This window comes from Bufo bufo, chromosome 5, assembly GCF_905171765.1.
Source record: "Bufo bufo chromosome 5, aBufBuf1.1, whole genome shotgun sequence".
In the NCBI taxonomy this organism is placed as follows: Eukaryota; Metazoa; Chordata; class Amphibia; order Anura; family Bufonidae; genus Bufo; species Bufo bufo.
In genome coordinates this window covers 441,653,528-441,678,894 of record NC_053393.1, presented here as the reverse complement: position 1 = coordinate 441,678,894, position 25,367 = coordinate 441,653,528, and the positions used below count along the sequence as shown (strand labels likewise).

Sequence of the window (25,367 nt, the reverse complement as noted above, 5' to 3'; positions counted from 1 at the left end):
TGCTGCAGGCTGATAGCTGTAGGCAGTCTGAGCATGCTGGGAGTTGTAGTTTTGCAACAGCTGGAGAGCCTCAGGTTGTCCATGCCTGTACTAGAGCATAGTGTGTAGTCAGACACCCCAGGCATCTCTGCAAGTGGAGGCAACCAGTCATGCTCACATTTTAGGGCAGGTTGCTGGAGAACCCCTTTAAGGTCCCTTTACACTAGACTTACTAGGCAATTATAAGGAACAGACCACTACCAAGATCACTCATCACCAAAAACATTGTTTCTGGACAGCAGTTCCCTGTTTAGACAAGATACTGTGCTACCTAGAAACAATAATTTTGGGTGCTGCATCAATGATGCTTTTCTCCTGATGAACAAGCTGATCATCTGTGGCCCATTTACACAGGACAGTTATCGGGAACTGGTGTCCCAATAATTGTCCCTATGGAAAAAAGGGCCTTAACTTAGGAAACCATGAGGAGTTGGCATCTATTTAAGATGTTTAACATATAGCGAACAGTGAAAATGATCTGCACAGTAATGAAGTCCTCATGAACGAATGGGTGCAGACAGAGCCTCAAATGACCAGACTCAAAGTTTATTAGTCCAACCACAAATAGCTCCACTGAAGAGCTGAATTGTTGCACTGTGTACTATGGGTGAATACATCCTATACGTTGCTGGAAGCAATTGGAGTGTGGCTTAATTACTTTCTAATTATTTTTAAGCCTTATACTTTTGCCATCTGACAATGACCATTGGTCTTGACTATGAAAAGATGAATGTTGTTAGGTATGATAAATACTGAGATGAGCAAATTTCTCGAAGTTTGTCTCATATCCGATTGGTCATATTTTTTCAAAAATTCTATGTAAATTTAAATTGTGCACAAATCACATCCAACATATAACATCCATCTGAGAAACATCCATTTGATATGCAAATCAGCTCTCACTTACAAGGGAAAGAAAACTTTTCTTTCTAATTTGCCTAAACAAGAAATTCAGGTTCATTGATAATTCATATTAAACATTCGGGACATATTCTGAATTGATTTGCTCATCTGTAATACATGCTTATTAAATATGTCATCTGTAACTGTATTATCACTGTACACCCAAATGCATATGTAATCATGGATCAAATGAGGCTTTCATCAAATTTGGTGTTACCCCAAAGAGGACTATCAACAATAATTTGACAGAAATGGGTGGGCACTAAAGAGAAAGTTGCTTGCAGAGGACATTGGTGGGACATTGAAGGTATTTTTGTTTTGTATGCAAATGGCCTGATGGATAATGATATTATTTTTGAAACAGTAGTGGGGCTCGATGAATAGCAACCCATTATTATATTATTAGTCACAACAAAGAGGACATTTGCTTTAAGCTAATTTTGGGGAGACAATTAGGTTTGGATGCAGAAAGGCTTGGCCAGGATTTTAATATTAATGCCGTGTACTCAGGATAGGCCATCAATATCTGAATGGTGGGGTTTCAGAGTAGCTCCAGCAATAGGCACAGCAGAGTGGATGGAGTTGGTAATTGCAGCTCTGCTTTATAATACGCGCCCGATGATAAGACGCACCCAGGTTTAAGAGGAGAAAAATAAGAAAAAAAATTCTTTTCAGCAGCCCTCATATCAGATCCTCAGATCATACCCCCATAAATATCAGGACATCAGGTCAGACCACCATAAATATCAGGACATAAGATCAGGACATCACATCTGACCCCTTTATCAGGATATCACATCAGCCCTCCATGTGAGAACCCCATCAGACCTCAGATCAGCCCACAATGTCAGACCCCCATCAGACCTTATATCAGCCCACATTGTCAGACCCCCATCAGACTTCAGATCAGCCTTCAATGTTAGATCCCCACTAGACCTCAGATCAGCCCACATTGTTAGACCGCCATCAGACCTCAGATCAGCCCTCAATGTTAGACCCCATCAGACCTCAGATCAGATTAAAATAAAAACCTCCTCTTACCTATCCTGCGCCACAGCTCCTCTTCATCTCCGGCAGAAGTTGCGCTCCCCTGTCTTCCTGGCCTGCGCTGCTCTGTTACCTGACTGCGTGCAGCGTCCGGTCATAGTGCGCGCACTATGTGCTGACGCTGTACGCTGCCAGGACAGTGAAGTGCCGGCCCCAACAAGGAAGACCAGGGAGGGTGAGTACTACAAGCGCTTGCGGCACTTCCCTCCCAACTCCCGGCACCTAATTCATACTAGTGAGCGCTTCCATAATGGAAGCGCTCACTAGTATTCGCTTTATAAGACGCACTTCCATTTTTCCTCGACTATTAGGGGGAAAAAGTGCGTCTTATAAAGCGAAAAATACAGGTAACTAGATATTGATGGCCTATCCTGAGGATAGGTTATCAATGTTAAAATCCTGGACGACTGCTTTAAAGTGGATTAACATGGCAGTTTGTGCAGCATTTATCTTTTTTCAGGCACTGCTGTTAAGCTTGAATAAGTGGTTCATTTTTTGAGAGTCTATGGACTCCCTCTTGCCACTGACTACTGCCCAAGTGACAAATGGTCAAGTCACCCTTGTTTTTAGGGGTGTAGCTCTAGGGGGTGCAGATATAGAATTTTCACAGGGGCCCTGGTGCCTAAGGAGGCCAGAAGGCTCCTTTGTCACATAAGAAACATAGAAACATAGAAACATAGAATGTGTCGGCAGATAAGAACCATTTGGCCCATCTAGTCTGCCCAATATACTGAATACTATGAATAGCCCTTGGCCCTATCTTATATGAAGGATGGCCTTATGCCTATCCCATGCATGCTTAAACTCCTTCACTGTATTTGCAGCTACCACTTCTGCAGGAAGGCTATTCCATGCATCCACTACTCTCTCAGTAAAGTAATACTTCCTGATATTACTTTCAAACCTTTGCCCCTCTAATTTAAAACTATGTCCTCTTGTAGCAGTTTTTCTTCTTTTATATACCGTATTCTCTCCTCTTTTACCTTGTTGATTCCCTTTATGTAGAAGTCCGGTATTATAAATGACATGTGGTAGGTGAGTGCGCTCTTACAGATTGGATCGAGGTCCAGGAGCTTCAAGTTGCACCTCTTCATGCTCCTGTGTAAAACATACATACAAACATTTTTTTCTGAATATTTTTGACAGATAATTTATTTATCCATATGAATTTATGTAAATAAAAGAAATACAGAGCTGTCATTTGAATGATGTTTTGGCTGACATTTCTAGCACCACATTTTACATGTCTGTTTTTAGTAGCATGAAAGTCAATTAGCTTTTCTTCTTTGTCCAGCTCTCACCAGCAGCACAGCAAATGCAGCCCACTCAGACAATACAACCCCCTCAGCCCACGGGAGGCCGACGCAGGAGGGTGGTGGATGAGGATCCAGACGAGAGGCGGCGAAAGTTTCTGGAAAGGAACCGAGCAGCTGCCACCCGGTGCAGACAGAAAAGGAAGGTCTGGGTGATGTCACTGGAAAAGAAAGCAGAGGAACTCACCCAGACAAACATGCAGCTTCAGGTGTGTACTGTACAGCCTCAGAGAGCCACTGTTTAGAGCCTGAGCGTTTTCTGGACCACTCCATCATACACAACCTGCCTGTAAAGCAAGACATATTAGATTAATAATAAAAACACAGACATAATCTGCCCTCAAAAATGATTGAGGTTCTCTTATGAAAACAAGCCATGTCCAAGGATGCCAAAGTGAACTTTCTGCAGAAGTAAAAGCTTCATTAAGATTTATTGATATAAGCCCACGGGTCTAGTCTATACATAACATAACTTTATTTTTCCTTTTTAATATAACATTTATCCAGTACAAGTTATTAAGGATATTGAGGTATTAAACTTTATGTCCTTTTCCTTTAAATTAATTCCTGAAAAAAACATAAGCTTTCAGAGTAATGTGTAAGGAATTAATCCGCCTTATTTCAAAATGTAGGATAAGAGGACTTTATGGTGCTCTATTTACGTTATTTCCAAATACAACAATTGAAATGCCCAAACGATTTTAAATTTTTAATTTTCCTTTTTAAATAACAAAAGTTTTATTACTATGAAATATTTATTTTAGAAATGTATTTTTGTGCATTTGAGCTCTTTTGGTCCTTGTGAACCAGGGGGCTGAGAGCACAGAATAGGGAGAGAGGAGCAAACAAACATTGGACTGATCGTGCATTATACATTCACACATTATAGCAGAAGCTTTGAATGTCAGGAAGTCAAACTGTGTACAGGATTTTGCTTTTGATGGCCTATCTTCAGGAATGGCCATCAATATTTGATTGGCACCCTACACACCCTGAACCCTGATCAGCAGTTCTCCAGTAGCTCCAATACCACAGTTCCGTCCATTGTGTAGTGGACATAGCTAGTAAATGCAGTATTGCTCCCAGTGCTGCAGCAACCAGCTCTACCCACTACACTACAAACAGAACAGTGTAATTACACAGCTGACTTCTGCTGCAGTAACTACTCCAAAACCACTGATCAGCAGTGGTGATTGAGTGTTGGAACCCCACCAAACAGATATTAATGGCCTATCCTAAGGTACAGTATAGTAAATTCCTGGATGACCCTTTTAATTGGCTTGTGCTAAGTCATGTACACAGTTTTGTTGTTTTTAACCACTTCCCGACACATGACATAATAGTACGTCATAGTCGCAAATGACTTCCCGCATTTGGACGTACTATTACGTCATGGTGATCGGGCGGACACCTGAGCGGTGCGCGCCCGATCACTGCAGGGGCCCAACAGTCACTGATAGCCGGGCCCCTGCTATATCCGCCGGCATCGCTGTAAAAGCCAGCGGATTAACCCCTTCTATGCCGCGGTCTGCCCTGACCGCGACATAGAAGGAGTTTGCGGCGGATGAGGGAGCCCATCGGGTCCCCGCACTGCTGTGGTAGGGACCAGATGGGTGAAAAGGCAGCCTGATGCCGTGCATAGGCTGCCCAATGCCTTGCACGGCATGGAGACCTCCCTTTTACGGGTTCCGAGGAGATTCAGCCCCAGGTTGGGTCTCCTACGCAACCTGTTAGTCTATTACTCAGATGTATTGTAATGCATTGCAGAGGGGATCAGACCCCCAAAAGTTGAAGTCCCAGAGTGAGACAGAAGTAAAGTAAAAAAAAAAAAAATAACAAAAGTGTTTTTAATAATAAAAAAAAGTAAAAAAAGAAAAAACCGCCCCTTTCCCCAGCTTTATAATAAAAAATTGAAAAAAAAAAGAAAAACACACATATTAGGTATCGCTGCGTCCATAACAACTGGCTCTATAAATATTTCACATGATCCACCCCGTCCAATGAACACCGTAAAAAAATAAAAACTGTGTCAAAAAAAGCCATTTTTGTCACCTTACATCACAAAAAGTGCAGCACCAAGCGATAAAAAAGGCGTATTCCCCCCCAAAATGTTACCAATAAAACCATCACCTCATCCACAAAAAATGAGCCCCTACATAAGACAATCGCCCAAAAAAAAAAACTATAGCTCTCAGAATATGGAGACACTAAAACATCATTTTTTTGTTTCAAAAATGCTATTATTGTATTAAAGTAAAATAAATAAAAAGTCTCTATAAAAATATCACATGACCTAACCCCTCAGGTGAACACTGTAAAAAAAAAGCTATTTTTTGTCACCTAACATCACATAAAGCGATCCAAAAAGGTTTATAACCCCAAAATAGTACCAATCAAACCTTCACCTCATCCTGCAAAAAATGAGCCCCTACCTAATACAATTGGCCAAAAAATAAAAAAGCTATGGAGACACTAAAACATATTTTTTTTGTTTTTAAAAATGCTATTATTGTGTAAAACTTAAATAAATAAGAAAAAGTATACATATTAGGTATTGCCGCGTCCGTAACTACCTGTTCTATGAAAATATCACATGACCTAACCCCTCAGGTTAACACTGTAAAAATAAATAAATAAAAACTGTGCCAAAACAACCAATTTTTTGGTCAACTTGCCCCATGAAGTGTAATATTGAATGATCAAAAAAATCGTATTTGCACCCAGAAATGGTACCAATAAAAACATCAACTCTTCCTGCAAAAAACGAGCTTCTGCACAAGACGATCGGCGGAAAAATAAAAAAAATATGGCGTTCAGAAAATGAAGACACAAAAGCATAATAAAATAAAAATGCTTTATTATGTAAACTGAAACAAACAAACAAAGAAAGCAGTCATATTTGATATCATTGCGTCTGTAACAACCTTCTCTATAAAAATAGCCCATGACCTAACCTGTCAGATGAACGTTGTAAAAAACAAAAAATAAAAACGTAATATAGAGCGACTAAAAATCAAATGTACCCCAAAAAAGTACCCATTACAGTGTCACCTTATCCTGTAGTTTCCAAAATGGGGTCACTTTTGGGAGTTTCTACTGTAGGGGTGCAGTAGGGAGGCTTCAAATGGGACATGGTGTCTAAAAACCAGTCCAGCAACATCTGCCTTCCAAAAACCACACGGCACTTCTTTTCTTCTGCGCCTTGCCGTGTGCCCTTACATCAGTTTACAACCACATATAGAGTGTTTCTGTAAACTGCAGAATCAGGGTAATAAATATTGAGTTTTGTTTGGCTGTTAACCCTCGATGTGTTAAAGAAAAAAAATGGATTAAAATTGAAAATTTGCCCAAAAAGTGAAATTTTGAAATTTATTCTCCATTTTTCTTTAATTCTTGTGGAACACTTAAAGGGTTAACAAAGTTTGTAAAATCAGTTTTGAGTAACTTCAGTAACTTGATGGGTGTAGTTTCTACAATGGGGTCATTTATGGGGGTTTCTACTATGGGTTTTTGAAATTTTCTTAAAAATTTTAAGAATTGCTTCTAAAATTCTAAGCCTTCTAATATCCTAAAAAAATAAAATGACATTTACAAAATGATGCCAACATAAAGTAGACATATGGGGAATGTTAAGTAATACATTTTTTATGTTTTAACTTTGACATAACTCATATTGCTTTGTTATATGAACAGAGCCTTCAGAGAACTTCTTTGAAGCAGTGGAACATTTCGTTTTTTCCTAGATTTACAGCCCATGGTGGGATAAGTTCTAAGAGATTTTGTATAGGTTTTGAACATTTAGCAACGGTTATATATGTTTTGTTAATTTTACAAACTCTGGACAAGATGATGCATCAATTAAGTGATCACAAGGTTCAGACTTGGACTTTGTGCTACCATTGGCAATTTTAATTATGTAAAATGTAAATCAATGTAAGTAAAACCAGAATGCAATGATTTGTATATCTCATAGACCCATATTTTATTCACAATAGAATAGATTATAGAAGACATATCAGATGTTGAAAATTAGATATTTTACAATTTTATGAAAAAAATTACCATAACTCATTTAGAACTTGATGGCAGCAACTCTTCTCAAATAAAGTTAGAACAGAGGTAACATAAAAGTTTGGTTCGAATAAAAAAAAAACAGCTGGATGATCAAATTGCTAGTGAGTCTCGTGACTGTTAGAGAGACAGAGTCTCTCAGAAGCAAAGATGGACTGAGGTTCATCAATCTGCAAAAAACTGAACCGTGAACACTCTGAACATCCCACCAGGAGGGGGTGGCCACCGGCCACGCCAAATTTATCATCATCTTCTCTACTTTTCTGGTGAAAATGAAGACAGAAATCTATGGCAAGTTTGAGGGGCACATATTCTATGGGCACATGTTCTGCCAGAGGATGTGCCTAATATAGGATGAGGCGTGCGTCTTATCATAAATTAAGCGTGTGCTCTGGCTGCACAAGGGATATCAAGAGTTGATAAATCTCCCAATACACAGTACAGACCAAAAGTTTGGACACACCTTCTCATTCAAAGAGTTTTCTTTATTTTCATGACTATGAAGGCATCAAAACGATGAATTAACACATGTGGAATTGTATACATAACAAACAAGTGTGAAACAACTGAAAATATGTCATATTCTAGGTTCTTCAAAGTAGCCACCTTTTGCTTTGATTACTGCTTTGCACACTCTTGGCATTCTCTTGATGAGCTTCAAGAGGTAGTCCCCTGAAATGGTCTTCCAACAGTCTTGAAGGAGTTCCCAGAGATGCTTAGCACTTGTTGGCCCTTTTGCCTTCACTCTGCGGTCCAGCTCACCCCAAACCATCTCGATTGGGTTCATGTCCGGTCACTGTGGAGGCCAGGTCATCTGGCGCAGCACCCCATCACTCTCCTTCATGGTCAAATAGCCCTTACTTTCAAAGTTTTCCCAATTTTTTGGCTGACTGACTGACCTTAATTTCTTAAAGTAATGATGGCCACTCGTTTTTCTTTACTTAGCTGCTTTTTTCTTGCCATAATACAAATTCTAACAGTCTATTCAGTAGGACTATCAGCTGTGTATCTACCTGACTTCTCCTCAACGCAACTGATGGTCCCAACACCATTTATAAGGCAAGAAATCCCACTTATTAAACCTGACAGGGCACACCTGTGAAGTGAAAACCATTTCAGGGGTCTACCTCTTGAAGCTCATCAAGAGAATGCCAATAGTGTGCAAAGCAGTAATCAAAGCAAAAGGTGGCTACTTTGAAGAACCTAGAATATGACATATTTTCAGTTGTTTCACACTTGTTTGTTATGTATATAATTCCACATGTGTTAATTCATAGTTTTGATGCCTTCAGTGGGAATCTACAATTTTCATAGTCATGAAAATAAAGAAAACTCTTTGAATGAGAAGGTGTGTCCAAACTTTTGGTCTGTACTGTATGTCTTTGGCTCTAAGGCAGAAAAGAAGAACGTCATCAACTACAACTCCCTTACCTCAAGATCCCAGTGGGGCCCCATTTGTTACAGAAATAGGCAAGGCTAAGGCTCCTTGTCGATGCATAGAGAAGGAAAAGTAAAGGACAACGGAGAACAGAGCCATAGTAGAGTTTAACTGTACATGGGTAATGAAGACTTTGTGAGATTATGCAGTCATATTTTAGTATAACGTTTATGCAGCTGTCAATGTACACATGTGTCCTATTACAAGGGTGTTCGTTTCAGTTCACAAGTTGGCACGTTTATAGATGTTTAGCTTTTGTTACAAAGGTTGCAGAGTCACAGTTTACCTGAAGGTTAAAAACACATACCCAGCATGGAGTAATATCAATCGTGAGCTTCGGGCAGAGATAGTATCTTCACATCTTTTGATTCTGAGTAGGTAAGGGGGAAAGGTTAAAAGCATTAACCATTGCCATATGCACCTGCAAAATGTCTTCAGCAAACTACGTGAAGCCACTTACTAATATAGGAACAGTCCGGCAAGGGTATGACAATAGATTGGAAATACTTTTGTACTTGTAGGACTGGCCCAACCATGATTCTACTACAAAGTGTAATATGGTGGTGACCTCCACAGTTAGTTCAAGCAAATTGTAGCCTAAATGTTGATTGCAAGTGTATTCACAGATATTTATTATATATCTATTGACAATGTAAGCCATATTGTTTTCTTAATTTATACTGTTTTCATTTCAAAACATTATTAGCTCACAAGCTTGCTAATATGTGTTCCTTTAAAGGGAACCTGACATCTACGGTTGATATTGTAACTTAATATAATTGCTGCATTAAAATTAATAGACATGTTACATATAGAACTGGCCCCTGAGCCACTTTTTTGGATACCAGTGACTATCTCAGAAAAAGTGAGTGGGACTTTTTTACTAGTACATTGTAACAGAAGTACTCAAAAAGTATGACAATACTTAACCCCTTCTTTCCCGCCTCACGTAAATATACACCAGCTTGCAGCAGACCATTTTGCATAACTGCATTATATCTTCATTGCTCCCTCTGCTTTGGGCGAGAGCAGGGAAGACTGTAACTAACAGCCACTGGCTCAGGTAACGACACTGGACATCCAAAGTAGTGGCCAATTAACCCCTCCCTGTACATACCATGTGAATGAACGGTCTAAAGCTAAAATAGGCTTAAAGAACATTACGGTAATGTTCTTTGGTGCTATAGCGTCATCATACATTACACAATGTACACATATTTGACATGCACAGGAGAATTAGGGGATTTATTTTTGGGGTCAATATTATTTAGTCAAACTGTGTCAAAAACAGCATGTAAAATGAGGAAAACTGTATTTTTTTTTTCCTGTTTCTGAATAAAACCCAAACAATTAAATAGTATCCACTTTCATTTAGAATAATAAGAAAGCCCCATATCTCTTGCAAAAAAGAAACAAACCATTCTGGGGTACACTGAGAAACCAATTAAACCCCCCTCCCTTCATGAAAGAGTTAAACAGTTGTGTGTTTTTTTTTGTTTTTTTTATAATGGTAGGGTATATAATGCGCACCTTAACATACAACAAAGGAAGCAACCTGAAGCACTCTCTGTTACTGGACAAAGATCTGGTGACCCATGCTGGGAGTGTGAAAGGCTGGAGGCGACTTTTCACTGTGTATACTATACAATATCCGCTACAATCCCAGGAGCAACCCACCTGTCTAGTGTATTCATTAAATATCTGTGACAGTTGTCATTATATTTATTAAAGGCTTTTTTTCTGGGATCAGGGCTCTTCTTTATTCTTTTACTATATATGAGTGGAGCATTGGAGTATTTCCCTGCTCTGAACCCACTCCCCCCTTCCCCCCCCACCCCTTGCCTTGCACTGTATCACGCAGAGCAAGGTCTGTTTTTTTAGTGTTATATACCGGGCTTCACGTCAGTATGCTAGGCTGAGACTTTTGCCTAGCAGTCAGCCCGGTTACGTGGGTGGGTGGGGTGTTTTCTCAACCAGTTGTGTGGGGTGTTTTTGATTATTTTTCTCAAAAACAGCGCTACTCTTTACCATGGATTCTGTTTCTGTCTGGCATTACTGTTTCCATTGTCCTGAGCAAACCAAACAAGGGATTTCAATTGTTTTGATTTCATTCATTTATTCTCTTCTAGAATGAGGTGTCCATGTTGAAAAATGAGGTAGCACAACTCAAACAGCTATTGCTAACACATAAAGACTGTCCGATAACGGCCATGCAGAAAGAATCACAGGGATACTTGAGTAAGTACTTGATTATAATTTCACCTCTGTCAGGTATTTTATGTTTCTTGCCTGTACCAGTTAGAAAAATTGCACCCTCCATCATATTACAGAGGTATCTCAGACATGTATCTGACGGAGCACCGTAAGACGGCACAAAATCCTGTACTACATACTGCAGAGAACTGCAGAATAAGGATTGCTAGAATAAGAAGTACTCACATATCACTCCTTGCTGCAGGAGGCAGAATCCAGATGGACTTGTAGACTTTCTTTTGAGCCCATCTCCTGCAGCAAGGAGAGGGCACATGCTATGTGAGCACTTCTCTCTCCTTCTTTTAGCAATTGCTGGGGGTGTCAGCACTCAGACCCCCGCCAATCAGAACTTTTAATATGTTGCTGTGACATATCAAATGTTTTTTTTTTTTTCAAAGTACAGTGACAATTTAAATATGGAATTAGCTACAAGCTTTAACCCAAACCCAATACAACATCTATGTGAAGTGTTGAGTACCCTTTTAGTAACTTTGGTGCAGGCAGATGCATAAGGTGTTATAGGAAGTGGTCTATATGGGTATGTGCAGTGTATTGCATGTGGTGTACAAGGTGATGGGATAACACTGCAGCGCTTCCTCTAAAAATACAGGTTATTGCAATGACACTTCAACTCTACCTAAAAAAAACTGCATGCTATTGCTTTCCCCAATTCTAACAGTGTAAGCGGTAATACATTTCACAAAGTGGAGGGGTCTTTAATTGTTACCTTCATTGGGATCCTTCTAATACAGAATAAAGACCTGGGACCATGGCACTCTTTACAGACTTTAAAATGTAAAGTACTCTAGCTTATATTTATACGAATCAGCTCTTAAATTTTGAAGTTGAACACTGACAATATTATCCCCATAGAATGCTAATACAGCTGGTAATGTGGTCATGAGTCATCAGTAAGGGCTAGTTTAAAGGGGGTCTCCAGGAATAATTTAAAATGGCCTCCAGCAACCTGTCCTAGAATGTGAGCAGGACTGGTTGCCTTCACTTTCAGAGCTGTCTAGGTGGTGAGGTGGCGGGGCCTCACTACACACAACACTCTAGCACTTACATATACTACACATTGGTGAGCAGTCCTGTCAGGCTACTCAGCCATGATGGCATATCATAGGCAGGATCATTATCATCTATTGTAGAGCAGTGCAGTATGTAGTGAGGCCCCCGTCACCTCACCCTCTAGACAGCTCTGCAAGTGGTGGCAACCAGTCCTGCTCCCATTCTAGGACAGATTGCTGACAGCCATTTTAAATCATTCCCGAGAACCCATTTATTGTGTATGTATCACTATGATCAACATTTTGCAGTTTACACATAAAAAAAATCTACTTGAAAACGTTGGGTAACTTTGTAAAAATATTGTATTACTTAAAGGGAACCTGTCAGCAGTTTTATGCTGCCCTGATAATGGCCAGCATGAAAAACCAGCAGGCTCCATTATTGCAGAAAACTATCCACTGGGAAGCTTCTCTTTGGCGTCCTCCTACCCACCTCAACTGGTCTCTCCTTATTTTCATATAGGGAGACACCTGTCAATCAATCCAAGATGGGTTGGAAGAAGCTAGGGAGAACCTGCTAGGAGAAAACTTCTCCCCATGCTCAGCCGTTTTTTTAAAAAAAAAATGTATTATTGGTATTTCTTATGTCAGTTTTAATACAAAAAAAAATATTGGGGCACGATGTGCCAAAATTATTACGAGGTGTAAACCTCTTAATTGTGCCCCAACTTTGGGAGGTCTATGTCCCAGAAAATGAAATCTATACCAGATCCAGATTTCTAAAATTACCTATCTGGTTTATAACACAGACTATTTCTCAGGATCACTGATACATAATATAATGTATTGACAAAGTTACCGAACATTTTATGTGGATAAAACCTATAGATAAACTGTGAAGCGGTGTTCAATGGTGGACATACCCTTTAAATAATAACCTGTTAGAAAGGCAACTCTTGTCCTTTGCTGTCTCTGCCATTGAAGAATACTCCTACAGCTTGTACCGGGAAACATACTGGGAGTCATGTATCAAAATGGAACCTGCATGACACTTTTCAAATATTGCTGAAAACTGTTGGTACTTGATTTAATAAATGACGCCATATACAACAAATGTATGGAGCACATTTTTAATATACTACATTATTTGACAGAATTCCACCATGTCTATAGCTTAACCAGATTGATACATGAGCCCCATTGAATCTGCAGTTCAAAGTGTTTCTCCAGGGGATATTGGCTGCATTTCTTTTTAGAAGAGCCAAACTCCTTGACAGCAACAGACAAGAAAGGGGCTCTGCTGTAAGACATTACACTAAGAACGGTTTCATATGACCGTAATGGGCCTGTATTTTAGGTGATGTACTGAACCAGACTTGGATCACCGTAGTGTTATATGGTGATATAAGCTTGGCTCAGGAGCACTGCACAAGATCCAAATAGTCGGGCTATAATATATGTTAAAATGTGGCCCCATTATGCCCGTATGAAACCAAGATTTTAATTTGACATGATTTTTTCTAATTCTTTAATCTGCTTTCCTGCTTCCTGTGCAAGAATGTCAAAGCATGACATCACAGACAGGTGTCTAACCGCTTCCTAAGTGCTCTCTCTACTCCCTAGGCCTCGTATTGTATGGAATTCATCATCATACACATGAATACAAATCTTACTTCTCTGAATTACTACTATTAGTCATTGGATCAGCCTCATGTTTTTTTAAATTTTAGATAGGACCATTATTTACTTCTCATTATAACAATAGTGAAGCGCTATTTGATAATTATAACATGGCATCAAATTTTTGAATGTCTTGAGGTTTGGATTGGCGACACATTGTAATGGACAAGAAGGGCTTCATTTGAAATGCTCTAAGTTAAAGTGTAACTGTAATTTTTTTTTTTTTTTTTTTAATGTGTAAGTGCAGTGATACTGACCATTTTTTTAAATATACATTAATTGCCTGAAATTGTACATTTCTATTAGAAAAATAGCTCTAAAGTGGCCCATTTTGTTCCTTAGCAATGCTCCCTCTGCCTCTCTCTCTCTGTGTATATATATATATATATATATATATACACGCATATCTAGTATATGTGTATATGTATATGTGTGTGTACATATATATATATATATATACAGTACAGACCAAAAGTTTGGACACACCTTCTCATTCAAAAAGTTTTCTTTATTTTCATGACTATGAAGGCATCAAAACTATGAATTAACACATGTGGAATTATATACATAACAAACAAGTGTGAAACAACTGAAAATATGTCATATTCTAGGTTCTTCAAAGTAGCCACCTTTTGCTTTGATTACTGCTTTGCACACTCTTGGCATTCTCTTGATGAGCTTCAAGAGGTAGTCCACTGAAATGGTCTTGAAGATGCTTAGCACTTGTTGGCCCTTTTGCCTTCACTCTGCGGTCCAGCTCACCCCAAACCATCTCGATTGGGTTCAGGTCCGGTGACTGTGGAGGCCAGGTCATCTGGCGCAGCACCCCATCACTCTCCTTCATGGTCAAATAGCCCTTACTTTCAAAGTTTTCCCAATTTTTCGGCTGACTGACTGACCTTCATTTCTTAAAGTAATGATGGCCACTCGTTTTTCTTTACTTAGCTGCTTTTTTCTTGCCATAATACAAATTCTAACAGTCTATTCAGTAGGACTATCAGCTGTGTATCCACTTGACTTCTCCTCAACGCCATTGATGGTCCCAACCCCATTTATAAGGCAAGAAATCCCACTTATTAAACCTGACAGGGCACACCTGTGAAGTGAAAACCATTTCAGGGGACTACCTCTTGAAGCTCATCAAGAGAATGCCAAGAGTGCAAAGCAAAGCAGTAATCAAAGCAAAGGGTGGCTACTTTAAAGAACCTAGAATATGACATATTTTCAGTTGTTTCACACTTGTTTGTTATGTATATAATTCCACATGTGTTAATTCATAGTTTTGATGCTTTCAGTGTGAATCTACAATTTTCATAGCCATGAAAATAAAGAAAACTCTTTGAATGAGAAGGTGTGTCCAAACTTTTGGTCTGTACTGTATATATATAGGAACGAGGCAGTGAGGGCAGCAGCAGTCAGTGTGTATATTTTTGTATATTACAAATATGCTGTGTATCACTGCCCCAATATGTTACAAAAAAATGACAATTACACTTTAAAGAGGACCTGTCACCACAAAATGCAGTGCAATCTGAAATCTGGAGTTTGCGTTTTACCACAAAAATGCTGGTGCAAAAAATTCATTTAAGAAAGGCAGAAAAAAAAAAATGTGTGAACGCACCCTGAAGACATTCAGTGGCATATACTGCCCATAGCGGTATGCCTAGTCTACCACGCTAATCCATAATGGTATACCAACTCATATTACCATTCCATTGGTGCACCCTATGTATATGTTCACTGGATGCATCAGGAGCTTTCCCGGCACATGCTCCACAAGAAATGTGAACAGAGCCATAGCTAGACCAGGTCTGCTTACATACAGTATTACTTTGCAGACCTGGTTCATACAAAGGCAAAACCTGTATCCATATATTTGCTTAGATCTAGTCCCTGTATCAATGCCATTACCACAGACCTGATATTACCAAATGAGAGGTCCGGGATCTAGAAATGACAAGTGATTCAGTTTCGTTTCCATAGATTTTGCAGATAGTAATACAACTTTTGCACATTATATTATCTTTTAATTAAAGGGGTTGCCTGGGTTCAGAGCTAAACCCGGACATACCCTTATTTTCACCCAGGCAGCCCCCCTGAGGCTAGCATCGGAGCATCTCATGCTCCGATGCACTCCCTTGCCCTGCGCTAAATCGTGCAGGGCAAAGGCTCTTTTGTTTATCATAACACACTGTTGGGCGGAAGCTTCCGCCCAGCAGTGTGTCCTGTGACTTCGCCGGCTCTGATGGGCGGGCTTTAGCGCTGCCCTAGCCGTTTTACTAGCTAGGGCAGCACTACATCCCGCCCATCGGTGCTGGTGACGTCAACGGGCTTCCTGGCATCCCCATGGAGAGCCCAGTACGTCACCGGATCTCCAAAAAATGCTTTTTCCCTACGCGATTTAGCGCAGGGCAAAGGAGAGCATCGGAGCATGAACTGCTCCGATGCTCAAGTCAGGAGGGCTGCCTGGGTGAAAATGGAGATATGTCCGGGTTCAGCTCTGAACGCGGACAACCCCTTTAATTAATGATATATTAATTTCCCATTAAAGTGCTTCTGTCACCCCACTAAACTCATTTTATTTTTTTGTGTACTTATAATCCCTATCCTGCGATATTGCTATACATTATGTTATTAATAATTTTCGTTCAGTAGATTTGGCAAAAAATTTACTTATATGATATGCTAATTACCTGTCTACCAGCAAGTAGGGCATCTACTTGCTGGTAGCAGCCGCAGAAAACCGCCCCCTCCTCTTGTTCATTGACAGGGCCAGACAGGTGATTAGCATATCATAAAAGTAAGTTTTTTGCCAAATCTACTGAACGAAAATTATTAACAACATAATGTATAGCAATATCGCAGGATAGGGATTATAAGTACACAAAAAAAAAAAATGAGTTTAGTGGGGTGACAGAAGCTCTTTAAAGGGGTTGTCTCATCTCAGACAATATGCCCTCATTGTCTTATAGGTGCAGGTCCGCTGGGACCTGCACCTATATAGAGAACAGAGCACCACAAAATGGTGGCTGGAAGACTCCGGTCCAACCACCACCAAGTGCTCTTGCCATAGTAGTGAATGGGAGCGCACCGCGCATGACCAGCCACCGTTCCCATTCATTTCTATGGGCCTGACAGAAATAGCCGAGCCAGCGCTTGGCTATTTTCGGCAGCCCCATAAAAAAATGAATGGAGGGTGGCTGCGCATGGTTAGTGCACCCTCCACCACTTTTGGGGCTCCGTTCTTGATATAGGTGCTGGTCCCAGAGGTGGGGCCGGCACCTATCAGACAATGGAGGCATATCCTGGCGATATGCCCCCATTGTCTGAGATGAGACAACCCCTTTAAGTATCATCCGAAAATCCCGTCCTGGTAAAAATGTATTGAGCTACAGCTTAATTATGTCTGTCTCTATAAAAGCTGAGTGACAACCAATATAACTAATATGACAGATCCTACAATGGTTGTCAGACTTTCCCTGGCCCTGTATACATACACCCCTCTCACGCACTGCAGCGTATATCTTCATGAACATGGAAAAATCATGTGCACAGAGCCTGTATGGAGTCTCTCTGTCTAGTCTGTATAGAGAACTTGGGCTTATGATAGTGTTCCTTAGCCGAAAATAGGAGAAATGGTAAAATTAGGTGACAGCTCGGATGGAAGGTATATGGCAGCCATGTTTGTTGACATATATATTGTTCATTTTACTGTGTGGCATACTAGGATGTACCAGCCACCAGCATACAATACCGAACATACTGGGACGTTTAGTTCCATATTTATTTAGCATAATTTATTAAAGGGGTATTCCAGTCTCAGCCATTGGAGCTAATACGTTTTACAGAAACCGCTTAGCACATTGAGCTGTGTTGTTTCCATAACTTGGGTCAGTGGTATACCTTCAAAAGCAAACCTTCAATTTTCCTTCAGCTGCCACGAGGGGGAGCTCAGTGCAAACAGATTATTACCCTAACTGTATAAATTCCTATGCACTGAGCTCCCCCTAGTGGTGGCTGCAGGCATCCAGTTTAGTAATATATTATCTGAAGGGAAGCAGTGATTTAGAGCTGTATGGGGGAGATTTATGCCAGTTGTCACGTGTAAATACATTGAGAAATTTGCTGTCGAGAAGGAGCGCCATATTTTTGAAGCACCTGTTGCACTTTTTTCTGACATGGAACTGGGATAAAGCGGGTGTGGCCAAGGGTGACTTCTTTTTATTACAATTCTTTTATTTTAAAAAAAATCCGCTCGATAATTTTTTTTTTCTAAATTCATCAGAAATCTGGGGTGTCACGCTTTGCATTCTGCATTGCCTGGGAGTTCTTTATGCTTGCGCACTGGCAGACTAGGTGGGGCAGGTGGCCCATACTAGATTTTTCTGTAGGTGCCTAGTGATATTTGTGTATGCCCCTGACTTGGGTGCTATAGAAACTGCGCAGCTTGCTGTGCTACACTGTTTCCAGAAACAGTGGAGTGTGTGCCGGGTATTCTGATGGGATGGGAAGACCCCAAAGCCTGCTTGGCTATTTCCATAGCTCTACCACCTCAGACCAAGAACATCTAAGATGGGACTACCCCTATAACAGCAAAGGGTTCTCTCTTTCTTTAACCCATTTCTACAATACCTCTTTTTGTACGTATATATCTTATGATTACATAGTGGCAGCCTGTAGAAAAAGAGACATGGTTCATAATGCTTTTCTCACATATTAGCACAATCTTTTCTGCTCTAAACCTGGATTTTATGATGTCATCTTTGGCCTTCTTGCAAACTTTATTTAAGGTAACAAGCAAAGGTGCAGGAGAGCTGCTTAAAGCATTTAAAATGAATTTTCCATTTTATGCAGGATGAGTACTGCTACTCAAAAGCTGTCCAGTGCATGGTAAGTTCAGTTTCTTTTAAAGATACAGAACATGTCCTTTATAAAGCCTTGGTCTGATTGCTCTCATGCCCATTATAGGCAATGTTTGGCCTTCAAAGAAATGACAACTATAACAAATACATTAACCCTTAAATGGGATTGCATTTTCAGTAATATTAAGATAATGATTGACAATACTGCTCCATATGATGCTACATTGTGTCTCTAATAAAAAGCCACATTCAAGCTTATAAAGGACCTCTCCTAGCATGACTGCTTTAGTGACTGCTTGCATTCCCCATGTAATAACAATTCTTGAGCCTCTTTTCATATAACTCTATATTGTGCCACTTTCAGAAATCTGCAATAGAGATCCACTTGGGTGCTACCAGCTGGGGGTGTGTCCCTGCACAGTCTGACACTGTCCAATAGGTGCTGCCAGTGTCCGACTGTGCAAGGACACCCACTCAACTGGTAACACCCAGTTGGATCTTTATCACAGACTACTGGAAATTCATTCCTAAACTTGTAGTAGGAATAATCAAGAGATGGTGCAGCGTAGAGCCGTAAGAATAGATGCTCCAGAATTGTTATTACATAGGGAATGCATGAAGTTACTAAAACGGACGACATGTCAGGAGAGGCGACCGATCCTCTTTAAAATTAAACTCAATCTTTTCATTTTATAAAGCCTTTAAAATCAAATTCTCATTTTGGGCACCTGTTTAGTTGTAAATTTACATAAAAAGTCATGTACCTTAGAAATAACCTTATATCGTACTGACAGACGTGTGGCATAACAGGGACTGTCTGCTTTGGAGGACCCATTGTCAAGTACCCTATTGGTTCATTCGGAGTTAATAAAGAGAAGTCTCTGGTTTGGGATCTCCATGGATTAGCTGCAGTCTCTCTATGGAGAGCCCAACATGTTCTTGCACCATTTTCCTTGTGGTGCAGCAGAAGAACTGAACGCTTGTCATCAAGTACCCCCACTACTACAGCTGATTACTGGGGGTCCCTGCAGAGCAATACTCTCTGTTTTCCAAACCAGAGAACTTTAATAGCTGCGCTCTAACTGTATAACCGTCATCTGAAATCACACAATGTGTTGCCCCCCGGTAACAGCGCTAAATCCATATTAAATCTGATGGAAACTCCACAACAAAATCCGAATGTAATAAACAAAGAGAGAGCCTAGGTTAATTACATTTCCGTGTACGTAGCCATATGTATCAATATATTGTTGTTAAAGTGCAGATTTATATCTAGGTGTAATTCATTGCATTATGATAATATAGATTCTTTTTTATTTTACTCATATACAGAAGTATTTTAATTATATTATCTGTTATACAGTATGGTATACAATTGAATTGAAACGATACATGCACTTTATACTGTATGTGTATACACTATAGGGTTCATGTGCATTAACATATAGTATACCGTAGTTCTGCAATCTTCAATGTATAGTCCTGGTTGTCTGACCTTAATGTAACAGCCCACATGGTAGGAACTGAGCATTAGTTTGATCTCCATGTCTATACTGGAGATACCAGACAAAAAAAAATGTTGCTATATAAACATAATAAATTGTATTTTGCAAGCGAGAACTTCTGTGCTTTGCGCTATTTTATTTGCGCCCTATACAGGAATCCCTGGCAGGGATAATGTCTATCATTATAGAGATTAGCAATAGTCAAGTAATTGAGTACTTGCCGTCTTTTCCCCGTCCAGGTGTACTCTAAATAGAATAAGCAGGCTAAGCAGCTGTTATTGTAGGTGTCTATAATGCACCTTGTGGATTATTCTATATTCTATAACACCTTCCATGATTAAGTGTGTTTCTGAGAAATCCTGACACAGCTTTTATGAGTTACAGCTTACAGTCAAAATTCCTGAATACCTGTGCATAAGTATTTTTGCAGTATAGATAGTAATACACCATAGACACTGCAAACATACAACGTGGTTACCAACAATCATCCAGAAGTTCACTGTGGTAACAGTAAAAAAAAAGTAGATTAAAAGACATTTTATTCCAATCAAACTAGAGTCAAAGGGGTTGTCCACTTTTTTTAAAATAATGATAACCTATCCTCAGGAGAGGTCATCAATATCAGATCAGCAGGGGTCCGCTTAGCTGTTTGAAGAGAAAGCAGTGCTCATATGAGTGCGGCCTTATCTTCATGTTTACCTGCTCGCCATCGCAACTGCAGCATTGAGCAGGAGTACCGTAATTACAACTAAGCCATCCCATTATCTTCAATGGGACAGCTCCCTCCTGTTCAAGTGAATAGAAGTGAAATGGAATAGTGTAGATGTAATTAAACCTGCTCACCGCTGCAGTTTTGACGGCAAACAGGTAAACAGTGAAGAGAAGCTGGCGCTCGTACTCTTCAAACAGTTCTTTTCAAACAGCTGATCAGTGGGGGTGCCGGGAGTCCGCCCCCCACCAACCTGATATTGATGACCTATCAATGACTATGTTATTAAATAAAAAGATCAGGCAGATGATTGTTGGGAGGGAAGCGTTCCTTCCCGGCAATCGCCTGCTCGTTAGTGGAGAAGACCGCTGTTTTTACCTGCAGCGATCTCCTCCACAGTATGGGGAGGAGTGATCATTGTGCCATCACTCGTCCCCATACTGACTTGTTGTTTGCCGGCAGCAGATCGTGATTAGACAGCACAATCTGCCGCAGGCAAACAATGATTTTTAGGCATGCTTAAAAATCCCGATGAACAAGCGTTTTCTCATTCATCAGGTAATTGGCGGCAGTATTACACTGCCAACGATTATCTGACCGACTATCGGCCAGTGTAATACAGGCTTGAGGATAGGTCATCAATATAAAAAAAAAATCAGACAACCCCTTTAACAGTCCCCATACAATACTTTAAACCTGAGCTCCAGACGAGTTTGTCTGGGATTTCTCTCTGGCTCGGAGCTCCGATCTGTAAAGATGGGAAATGGAATGATAACTTAGGGTGCCAAGTTTTATACTCTCGTAGGGGTTATCACATTTTAGTCTCTGTTGAGATTAGTATTGAAGTTAAAGCTACATGTGATGGCAATTACCACATTGTAATATGTGATGGCACTTACTAATATAAGCTGCTTTGCAGTATAGTCCTTTAGGGGACAGTGCCCCCATTCTGTCATAATCCACATCAGAAACCCTTTCTGTATAGCTATAAATTTGCAGAAGACCCCCTCAGCTCTTCTACCTACTGGAAGCCTCTGTCCCTGTTAGGAGTTTATCTAGCTAGCAAGGTTTCTAACTGGATACAGGTGCCTTAGAGAGATAGATCCTGGCCGCTGAGCATTGTTTTTAGGGATGGAGCCTTTACTGCAGTGGACAGAGGCCATACTTCTACGAAATAAAGGCATTGTCCAGTACTCTTATATTGATGGCCTGTCCTCAGGACAGGCAGGGCTGATTCTAGGCTCCCGTGCCCACTGTAAACTGACACTCCTTTTAGAGGTAAGTCGGCCTCCGCCTAAGGCGAGGTACTCATCTCAGCTCATGGCAGAAGCGGGCCTGAGGATAGGCCATCAATATCTGATCAGCAGGGCTCCAGCACCCAGCACCCCCACTGATCAGCAGTTCCAGAATAGCTCTAGTACCGTGCAGTGAATAGAGCTGGTTAAAGCACTCTGCTCCCATCCACAGTGCTGTGGTAACCAACTCCATCCACTACACAATGGATGGAGCTGTGTAGTAGCTTCCAGAGCTGCTCCAGAATAGGTGATCATCAGGAGTGTTGGACCCCTGCTGATCAGATAGGATTGTCCATCAATATGAAAGTACTGGGCAACCCCTTTAAGATCTTCAGTTTCTGTGTACAAGACTTTGCTGCATGTACGAGCTTTAACTATAAGGGCGTGCAGAGTCATTGCACAACATTGAGACATCAGTCACCATCTGGTTGTGTATACCTCTGGTCCCAATCTCCATTGAATATCTAGTGATTATTTAGTTTGGCATATTGTTGTTAATTTAGCCAACAGGTTATAATCAACTATGCTACTCGTAGGACTACCCTCAGCCTGGTGCATCCCAATGTTATCTATAGGTAAACAGTTTTTTCATGTATTAAATTATAATATAATAAAATGTTGTGCCAATGTCTTTTACCCAGGTCCTGAGAACAGTCCACCAGAGAGCCCAGTTCCTGCATGCTCCCAGCAGCAAGTGATCCAGCATAACACCATTACAACTTCCTCTTCAGTCAGTGATATGGTTGGAAGCTCCTCGCTAAACCCTCTTGCCAACCACAGAACAGACATAAATCCCATTCTCTGAAACAATGGGTTCAAGAACTGCCTTCGGGAGTTTGGTATTAAATCAGATCTTCCATTTTTATGAACTTTTTTCAACTTTATTTGAAACCTGGAAGTCTCTTCAGTCATTGAAAGACCATACCTACCCTTTTTTATAGTATTCATTGTTTTGTCTTTTTTTGTCAAAGAAAAGGGATTTGATGACCTTATCATGCAGTTTTGGGAAATGCGTGATGCTTTCTCAGTGTTCTGGTACAGTGTATTTGTTTATGAACTGCCGCATTATGTACATAGCTCCATTTTTGGCTTTTTTTTTTCTTATTGATATAGAGCCATTTGTTCTTTTTAAAATGTATGAATATAAAAAAGGTTAACAGCCATTTCTGCTCAAAGACCAAATTCAGGGGGCTGCATCAAGGTAATAAAGTGTACCATTACATTTTTTTAGAGCCAGACATTTTCTAGGGCAGACCCAACCTTTGAGAAACTACGTCCGATGAACCTGGAAGCAATTCCTCAAGCTATGTCAGATGAAATTTTTGCACCACAAAAGAGTTGCTTCCTTTTTTCGTGGGTAATGTACATGTAGCATTGTAAAAGCAACTACAGTATGATCTGTTACATTTCCAGTACTAATCTTTACATTTCAGAATCCTTATATTCACAATTTAGCTAAAGAAAGAAGTGTAGATAACCTTAAACTATATAACTTAATGGGCCTCATGTATCCCGACTGTTCTTGCTGTTCATGGCAACTAGTCCATAGTCTCTTGCTGGCATTTGAATTGCAAAAATTGTGACATTTGAGATCTGTGTCCTGGCAAAATCAGGACTTTTGGGATGTATATCCATGATTCCAGGGAAATTAAAAAAAATGAAAACTAAATTTGATTGGTTGTTGTGAACAGTAGGACATCTCTTCTACTGAGGTTTCATAGATGAGGCCATCTGGGGCAGACTTATCAAGTAAAAACCTGGTCTGAGGCTTATGACAAAGGTTTCAGGTGGTGTGTGTCTTATTAATGTAAGAGTTAAGCCTATTTAGAGACTCCAAACGACACTTTTGATGGAAATAACAGGGTGTGGCTTGTTACAGTTTATTTCAAAATGTTGATAATTTTTGGGTGCATTCACATGGACGTATCTCGGTCTATGTTTGTGCCAAAGCAAGAACAGATTTTAAAAAAGAAGCAAAAATTTGCACAAAGTTTTTCTATTTTCCTTGGAAGTTATTCTCATGATAAAACATAGACATGTAAATGCATCCCTTAGGCCTTGTTAAGGCAACTGTATTACAACTAAATTAAGGAAACTGTATATTTAGCTTCAAAATGCAATCTGATCACTTTTAGGGACCCTTTGGAGAATTTTGTTTTCTCCTTAATTCCTCTCTAGGGGTTCATTTATGTCTTGTAGCTAAATATACATGTCCCCCGTAGAGCTGTAATAGAGTGGCCTGAATTAGACACATTAATTATCATCCATGATTTTTTAAACTATGTAACAGAAACATGAATATGTTTTTGCACAAAAACAACACATTTCCCTATAGCAGTATTTATGAAGCTGTCCCGTCACGTTCTAAAGAATAATGTGCCTCCTACTATATTTTACTATAGCAATCCTGAATGTTCAGGCCTACATCAAGTCCTGACCTTGTAGTCTACTGTCATTATATGTTCACAAAACTTCTGTGTGAGTTCTGATACCTTAGATCATACAATAATGGAGATTCTTTAAAACAGTATGGTTGCCTATAGCACTTAACCAGCAATGATTTTAAAGAGCAATTTACCAAAGCTAACATCTGATCGGTTCCAATGTGCAAACATGGCGCACCACAAATTCATTTTTTCCACTAAAGTTTAGAAACTAAAAGCAGAACCCTGATTCGTTGCTATGGGTAGAGAGGACATGAGGCCCAATGATGCATACATGAAGCCGATTGATTTACTATTGGCGTAAGTTTATTATATTGCCAATATTGGAGCTCTGTACAACATCCTAATGGCACACATCCATAATACAATGCTGTAGACTGTTGTAGGGCCCTACTGTACCTCTGTATACTTTTGATTTTGTATGGAGACATACAGATTTCTCAGTATTGAATGGCTTAGTATTACTGAGCTATTCTGAGCAGAGCACCATACCCTGGTGAATAGAGTTCCTCAGGTTCCATAATATGGAGCCCAAAGGACTCTGTCTGCTCAATATAACATAGTAACATAGTACATAAGGCCAAAGAAAGACATTTGTCCATCCAGTTTGGACTGTCATCCTGCAAGCCTCCACACATGAGACAATTGCCTGTAAACGTATCAACTTTCTGCATTACATAATGTGGAGTGTAGGAGATAATAAAGCAGTCTACAAAATGTTTTTTCATATTTCCCAACAGACCTAAAGTCCAAAAAATAAGCCATAAATAACTGATAGATGCGAGCCCCACCTCTTCA

General features: G+C 40.0%; 1 protein-coding gene across 2 annotated transcripts in view; it reads left to right on the top strand.

Moving 5' to 3' along the window:
* Nucleotides 1–25,120, top strand: part of CREB5 (cAMP responsive element binding protein 5) — a 505,301-nt gene extending 480,181 nt beyond the window's left edge. The window contains exons 9-12 of one of the 2 annotated variants that reach the window (XM_040433575.1): nt 3,284–3,511; nt 10,941–11,049; nt 18,609–18,644; nt 22,767–22,900. In XM_040433575.1, the coding sequence (XP_040289509.1) occupies nt 3,284–3,511; nt 10,941–11,049; nt 18,609–18,613 (342 nt within the window). In that variant the 3' untranslated portion in view covers nt 18,614–18,644; nt 22,767–22,900. Of the gene's footprint in view, nt 1–3,283; nt 3,512–10,940; nt 11,050–18,608; nt 18,645–22,766 lie in introns of both variants that reach the window. The other variant, XM_040433574.1, reaches the window with a different exon arrangement.
* Nucleotides 25,121–25,367: the final 247 nt, after the last annotated feature.